The sequence below is a fragment of the Amaranthus tricolor genome, chromosome 11, assembly GCF_026212465.1.
Source record: "Amaranthus tricolor cultivar Red isolate AtriRed21 chromosome 11, ASM2621246v1, whole genome shotgun sequence".
In the NCBI taxonomy this organism is placed as follows: Eukaryota; Viridiplantae; Streptophyta; class Magnoliopsida; order Caryophyllales; family Amaranthaceae; genus Amaranthus; species Amaranthus tricolor.
Genome location: NC_080057.1, coordinates 26,474,901 through 26,483,253, shown reverse-complemented (window position 1 = coordinate 26,483,253; position 8,353 = coordinate 26,474,901). Strand labels below are relative to the sequence as shown.

At 32.9% G+C, this 8,353-nt stretch overlaps 1 protein-coding gene across 1 annotated transcript; it reads left to right on the top strand.

Annotated features, from left to right (window-relative positions):
- Positions 1-744: 744 nt before the first annotated feature.
- LOC130827805 (F-box/LRR-repeat protein 3-like) lies at positions 745-6,840 on the top strand. The gene is made up of 8 exons (XM_057693658.1): positions 745-1,584; positions 2,460-2,585; positions 3,015-3,119; positions 3,200-3,593; positions 3,678-3,807; positions 4,805-5,099; positions 5,239-5,490; positions 6,216-6,840. Exons 1-8 carry the CDS (start codon positions 919-921, stop codon positions 6,276-6,278), a joined length of 2,031 nt encoding a protein of 676 aa, XP_057549641.1. The 5' UTR covers positions 745-918; the 3' UTR covers positions 6,279-6,840.
- The last annotated feature ends 1,513 nt before the right edge of the window (positions 6,841-8,353 follow it).

Sequence of the window (8,353 nt, the reverse complement as noted above, 5' to 3'; positions counted from 1 at the left end):
TTATACTTACTAAATTGTTTTACTTCAAACAAAAAAAGTGTATTTCAAAAAAATTATACAAATGTGCTTAATAATTTCATATCAAACTCACTAAACTAAGAATTTATAGTCTCTTACAAAAATTTCTCAAACGTTTTTTTATCCTGTTAATTGTCTACATTTTATTTTTACTTATAATTCATATTCTTTTTTATACTCTCATCTCCACTTTTTTTTTACCTTTCCATTAACAATATCTCCAATTAACTCACATTATTTGTTTTTCCTTTTATTTTTCTTAATTTCCCACCAAATACCTATAGCGCAAATTCAGTGAGACAGAAGGAGTATATGTATTGTTTGCTTTATTTAATTATTACTACCTCCGTTCTTTAAATCTTACACCGTTTGACTTTTCCCTTCCTCCAATAAACAACTTCATTCGTTTTTATAGTTAATATCTCTGTTTATGTTTATTAAAAAATTATAAACACTACAAATTAAAATATATTTTAAGTCACGACGATTCAAACAAAATTCAATATAACTATATTTCAACTTATAAATTAACGATAATAGAAGAGTCAAATTTTATTGTAAATACTGCATGGTGGTCAAATGGATCAAAGTTATAAAGAACGAGGAAGATTATTATCCTTGAGGGTAATATTGTCCATATATGCGACGAAAAAATGGCCTAAAATATGAAAAAAAACAAAAGGGCATATATGTAATTAACTTAATCTTCCTTTCTTCTTATCACTCTGCTAGTATTTGCATCAACTACCCAAAATCCATTAATTCTTTCTCCCCCTTTATTAACTCCTCTTCCTCTCTCTCGTCTGTTTACCGTTAATTTCATTCTCCCAATAATCAAATCTCCCATTTCTCCTTTTCCTTTAAATTTTCCTGCAAAAATTCCGCCATTAAAGCTCTAAAATGAAGAAACAAAGAACATCAATGGAGAAAATCTCATCCTCTTCTACATCTACAAATTTCTTCGATCTTCTCAGCGAAGAAATTGTTTTTGTTATTCTTGATTATCTCTCTGATAACAATCCACAAGATAAGAAATCATTTTCTTTAGTATGTAAATCGTTTTACTCTATTGAGGCCAAGCATCGGAGGACGCTGAAACCTCTTCGTTCTGAATATCTACCTTCAATTCTTAACCGCTATCCTCAAGTTTTAGCTCTAGATTTAACACTTTGCCCTAGAATAACTGATTTTTCGCTTTCTGTTATCGCGTCTACTTGCACGAAGACGCTGCGTTTTATTGATTTATCTAGGTCGAAGTTCTTTACTGGTGATGGATTGACGGTTTTGGTGGCGAATTGTGTGAATTTGATGGGGTTGGATTTGTCGAATTCGACGGATTTGAGAGATTCGGCTGTCGCTGCAATTGGAGAAGCGAAGAAGTTGGAGAAATTGTGGTTAGGAAGGTGTAAATTGGTTACTGATATTGGAATTGGGTGTATTGCTGTTGGTTGCCCTAAATTGAAGATGATTAGCTTGAAATGGTGTTTAGGGATTGGTGATTTGGGGGTTGAATTGATAGCTGTTAAGTGTAAAGAGCTTTGTAGCTTGGATCTTTCTTATTTGCCGGTATAATTTCATCCTTTTTTGTTCCATTTTTTTGGTTTATTTTCGTTGTTTGTTAATCTTTTGTTTCCAAATCAATACTTGTCCATTCATGATGAGTGTGCTTTTACGTAGTTTTCTTGTTTGAACTCATAAATAGTGTAGTGTTACCATGAGTTTATGGTGATTTCTAATATTCCAATAGAATGAGGAAGTTTAGGTTAATAACAGATTTGTAGGTATTCATTTGCAAACTTGTAACTGGAGACATGGACTTCAGCCATTTCATATATTTTTTTATGCTTCGTCTTAACTACAATTAATATCTGCTGAAAATTTTTATTTTTCTCAATTGAATAACTATTTTCAGAAAATCTATATTTATTGGTGTGTGTATCTGCAATTTTTCGATCTACGTGGAAAATAATTCTGGTAGGGAATAACTACAAGCTGTTTGTTTATACGATATTATGTTGGAATCTGATTTATATTTTTTGTTTGAAGGGTGTAATCACTTTTGTGGCATATGCTTTTTCTGGAGTAGTCCGGTGATATTGACACCTTTGGTTTGTGTTTTCTGCACTGGAATCTGTTTAGGTTGGTATTTTCCATTGGTGATGACTGATGAGATCATTATATAAGTCCCGTTTGGGAGAATATTATGGGTTTTGTGATAGGCAAAGGTGGTCAATAGTACTTGAGCAGTAGCGTAATGATTCTATTGCATGATGAGTTAGTGGCTATTGATTCTATTTTTCAGAAAATGACTATGGAAATACTTTTCTCGTCTTGTTATTAATTTTTTAGAAGTATTGTCTAACCTTGACAGGCTATAACCTGCGAGGCCAGCTTATTGAAGAGAATTGCAAGACTGATTTTAATTTTTTTCCTTGATGTAGATTACAAGTAAATGCTTACCAGCAATATTAAAACTACAGTATCTTGAAGAGTTGTTTCTAGAAGGGTGCTTTGGGATTGACGATAATAGTCTCACAGCTCTGAAACAGGGCTCCAAATCGCTTAAGGTACTACTACTCAATAGAATTTTTTGATCTTTCAGATGTTTGATGTTAGTTTAAGTTAAAATTATTTCACTGGAGATTAGATTTTTCTGCGTTTGTTAGTTAGAGCTGATGACTCTTTTAGAATTCTTATTCTTATTAACAAATTTTGGATGCAGTTTTTGATAGCTTGAATCCATTGCGAGTCATCTCCACCTAGTCGGTAAGTACTCGGTGGGGTTGGTTTGATACATTTTATATCCTGGTCTATAGCCCTTTGCAGGATCTCAAGAGTTTGGTTAGGAGTAATTAACTATTTGTGATAGTTTTGCTAGTGCCTATAGGGTTATAAAAATCTTGATTTCTGTTTGTATGTTAAAATCGTAGCTTTCTATATTGAAATATCATTTAGAGTGTTTGTCATAATAGTTTTTCCTGATTTCCCTATTGTAGACTCTTGACATGTCAAGCTGCGAAAATGTGAGTGACGCTGGCTTATCTTCATTAACAAGTGGCACTGGCTGTCTACAGCAATTAACATTAGCATATGGATCTCCAGTATGATTTTGATTTCCTCTTGGTATTTTAGAATGATCCAGGAGGTTCTGTCCTGTTTCTTACCCTGTCCTTTTTTTCAGGTTACTCTTGACCTTGCGCGTAGTTTGCAGAGGCTATCTAAACTCCAATCAATTAAATTAGATGGCTGCCTAGTTACTTGTTCTGGTCTCCAAGCCATTGGGAATTACTGCGCATCATTACGGGAGCTGAGTCTGAGTAAGTGCTCTGGTGTGACTGATGAAGGCTTGTCCTCCTTAGTGAAGAAACAAAAGGAGCTACGGAAGTTAGACATTACATGTTGTCGGAAGCTAACTTGTGTATCTATTGCACATATTGCCTACTCTTGCACCTCCCTCATTTCTCTGAAGATGGAATCATGTACTCTGGTTCCTAGAGAAGCCTTTGTTCTGATTGGTCGAAAGTGCCATCTACTGGAGGAGCTTGACCTAACCGATAATGAGATAGACGATGAAGGTTCAATGCTTGCCTGTATTAATTTGTTATGTAAACTTTATGAGTTATGATCAATCTAGTTTACACCTCTCTTTACATGGGCAGGTCTAAAATCCATCTCCAAGTGCTCTAGACTGTCAATTCTTAAACTTGGTATCTGCTTGAACATAACAGACGAGGGCCTGCGTCATATAGGCAACCGCTGTTCCAAGCTCGTGGAGCTTGATTTATACAGGTTTGCATACTCTGATTTCTTTTTAGATTTTGTGAGCTAACTTGAGGGTTATGTACTATTATAATTTATACACCAGTTGTTTGCTACAACTAAGGTTACTTAAATGAAAACAAGGAAAGATTCCCATGGGCCGAAGTCTCATAGTCAAATTTCATTGTTAAAGCGCTACAATTAAAATTATTTTGTACCACAATTTTTTATTTACTATATCTGGGTGAGATCAGAGACTCAGACCATTAGTTACTGATATTTGGCAAAGTGTGGATCCGGTTGATAATTGATTGAGTCTTCGATTCTTTTTCTCTGGGTAGTCATGACTCATGATAATTTGTAATTAAGTGAGGAAGTTACTTGTGCACAATAAAATCTACTCTAGAAAAGACCAACAAAAGGGATTTTCCGCATTCATATCCAAAAGGATGAAGAGGACATTTTCATATCAGTAGTGGAAATGGATGTGGACATCTTCCAAAAGCATAAGGATCCTATTGTTGTTTAAATATATGGAGGCGAAGGTCCCTGGGAACTAATTTGTAGCTTGATAAATATGTGTGCATTAAAATTGAACTCATTTGGCAGTAACTACTTCCTACATCCCATATTTAGCTCCCCACATGTAGTTTGGCTTAAAGATCAGCAGAGAAATGTTTTAAAGTGGGATAACAAAATTGATTGTACATGGAGAGAAAAAGTTGCGCAAGAGTATGGTGATAGAGAGTGAAAAGTGAAAACAGGGATGAGGTGTTGAAGAGAGAGAAATTTGGTTTGGGAAGCTGCTTTTGGGGCATCCAAAATGGAGAAGTATGATGCTAACTATGGGATAAGGGAGTTCGTGATTTTGAAGGCAAATGAACCAAGATTATTGTTCACATCCTAATTCTTTCAGGTCTGTTTGCATGCTAGATGAACTTGTATCGTGTTTTGTTTCGTTTATATCATTTGTTCTGCTTAGTTTGCCGTATCTTGTATTCTTGTCTAAATAGCCTTTGCTACGCAGGTCCATGGAGATTACAGATTCAGGCATCATGGCCATTGCTCATGGTTGTCCTGACCTAGAAATGATCAACATGTCATATTGCAAATCCGTTACAGATGCCTCTTTGATATCAATGTCAAAATGTACCAAATTGAATACATTGGAATGCCGAGGATGTTCTCTAATAACGTCTTTGGGCATAGCTGCAATTGCTGTAGGTTGCAAGCACCTCACGAGGTTGGATATAAAGAAATGTATCAACATCAACGATTTTGGAGTTCTTCCACTTGCTCACTTTTCTCAGAATCTTAAAGAGGTACCTTATATTTTCTGCGTTATTGTCAAATTTTTGACAGAAGATCTTTATTCCGCCGAAATGAAATTCGTTTCCTTTCAGTAAGGTGTGTTTAAAGACACTTGTCCTAATAATGTATCCTTCTTCATGTTCTCGCCAGATAAATTTGTCATGTACTTCGATCACGGATGTGGGCCTATTGTCCCTCGCTAGTATCAGCTGTTTACAAAGCATGAACATTTTGCATTTGAAAGGCTTGAGCCCAAGAGGTCTAGCAGCAGCCCTACTGGCTTGTGGAGGATTGACAAAAGTCAAACTTCATTCATCTTTCAAATCTTTGCTTCCACAGCCTCTCTTTGAACATCTAGAAGCACGTGGTTGTGTATTCCATTGGAGAGAGAAATTATTTCAGGTGCAGTTAGTTGTACCCTTATAAAGATTTTGTTTTAGTAGTTTTTATTTCAATATGATTTTCCTCAATAATTAATGACGAGCAATTATACCATCCTAATTATTTGTTTACGTGTTTGATATTAGTGACTTATTTATATGTTTTTACCATGAACATAGAAGTATATGATTTGATACTTAGGTGACAATTATCCTCGTTCCGCATCATTAGTCTTGGGACTTGGATCTGTGGTGAATCTCTTGTATGCAATTAAGTATGTTGTTGGGATTATTTTGAAGTCCAAAAATTTTGTGGGTTGCCAATTGTGTTTTTATTCTGAGAGTTGAGGATTTTTACTTTGATTTGAGACAATTTTAGCATTTCTAAAACATGAAAGGCTGAGATACTTTTTGTTATCAGTTTCAATTTTTTTTTTATTGAAATGAATGTCATGAGTTTTACTCCTTTGACCTTTGTCTTACTAGTATGCTACAATGTGATTTTTCGCAAAATTTAATTTTAGTTGTAGTGGAAGATTTGGAGTGTTGGATGGGATAAAGAGAGGAATAAGTTTATGGACGAGATTAGCAGAGAGAATATGGGATCATATACAAAAATAGAAACATGAAACAATAAAGAAAAAAGATATGTAGCAATTGAATGAAAAGGAGAAATATTCATGTAGAATATAAACCCTGAACTTACGGAATGTAGTTGCTGATTTTTAATCGTATTTATGGTGACAGGATGAGTTAGAAGACTCCAAGTCTTGGAAGCAGCAACTAGCAGAAATGGACAATGATTTCTGAAGACTTCTCAGTTTTGAATATGTCGATCCTGAATTTGAATGCGAGAAAGTGCAATATCTTCTACAATTTTACCGTCCTTGGTTCTAGAGTGGTTCTCAATGATGCCATTATCTAATAATGGTGGAGGTTTATGCCTGTCTCTGAGCTAAGGTCCAATGAGGCGTGTGAGTTGGATCTGGAGGGGCTTTCAATGATGCTATTATCTAATAATGGCAGAGATTTACGCCTGTATGTGAGCTAGGGCTAGTGAGGCGCACGTGTTGGCTCTCGAGTGGCTCTCAATGATCCTATTATCTAATAAAGGCGGAGGTTTACGCCTGTATATGAGCTAGGGCAAATGAAGTGCCCGCATCACGCCCAAGACACGAAAATAGGGGCCAGACATGCCGATTTCTGTATCCTAAAACTGTTAATAGTTAATAGTGTGCTGACGAACAATATGAGTTTTAAAAGTTCGGCTTAATGTTGTAATAATATCTATACTAGAAAAGGCCTAGAGCTTGGTTTTGTTTGTTTGCAATCGTATATTTCTGTATATCATAGTGTGCCACTATTTATGCCACTTAATTATTGTTACACAAATTCATGTGTAAGCAGTGTCACTGAGACGTTTTCCGTACCTATAAATATTAGTATACTAGTATAAAACTCATTGGAATTGTTAGTATAAAGCTATAAATATATATAATTTTCAGAAACATGTAATAATAAAATTTATTATATATTACGTAATAAATAATAATTGTTAAAATAGGGTGATGATATTTTTATATGTGTAATAAATTTAAATAGTTTGTAGATGAGTAAAATAAATAACAGGTTGATTAATTTTATTTGCCACTTAAGCTAATATCAACAAAAAAAATTCTTTCTAGCGTGGCTTTAAAAGAATGACATGTGTGATTTTTTTAGTTTTGTATTCATTTGTATAATAATTAGTTGAAATAATTTCTATAACTGAATCAGTTTAAATCTTAATATATTATGTAATATCATCCAAATATTTTTTACTTTATTTTTTTTTAAAATTTCTCTAACAATAATTTATTAAAAGATCTATGGTTAATATTTTGTTCCCTAATTTATAATTTTAAATTTGTTAATATCAGCTAAATGATTCTTAATTTATTGTTTCTATTCTCATAGTCAATTTAAAGATTAGAGTATTTAATTAGTTGAAACAATTTCTATAACTAAATCAGTAAATTTAACGGGTTAAATATTGATTTTGTCAAATCTTTAATTGATGTAAACTGGTCAGCTATTAAATTTCGTTAGTTTAAATAATTCAATAGAAAAATCATACATGGCAAGTGCTCTAGAAATTTGACACTTAACTTTTCATAGCTTTTATTAATAGATGTTATGATTCATGCATAATGCTTTAGTTTTCAATCATTAATTTTTATTTAAGTACATGATTAAGATTAGTTTAATTGATATGTTATTAAGATACTTGTTCTTTCACCTTAATTTTATCAAACATATATCCAAAATAATATTGTTTTGAGATAAATAGCACATAGATAGTATAATTACTTGGCATCAAAACATTAATAGCTTTTAGAAATAAAATTACATATAAAATTACGTGTAATATGTTAAAATGTTAATACTTAAGATTTTATTAGGAAAAATTACCTAGAATAATCCAATCTTTTCATGATCTTCTTACAATAATCTTAGTTATTGATTAAGAACGAATAATCTCAACTTTAAAGGGTATTTTCATAGAGTAAACCCAATAACCTACTGACTTGCTATAGCAAGTTTTATTCTAAAAAAAAGATAAATTAAAATAAAATGTCAAAAAAATAATTTTAAATGTTGAAAAAAATTCTGATTTTTTTAGTGTTCGGAATTTTAATGTAAATGCAAAATTTTTCTCTAATTTTACATTAATTTTCAGTTAACATTTTTGGTGAATTACCTAGTATAGCAGGTCATCGGTTTACCCATGGTTACTCTAGGCAAATACCCCTTAAAGTTGGAATTATTCATGGTTAATCAACAGGTGGAATTATTGTAAAAAAATCAGATAAAGGTTGGATTGTTCTAGGTAATTTTTCTTTTTT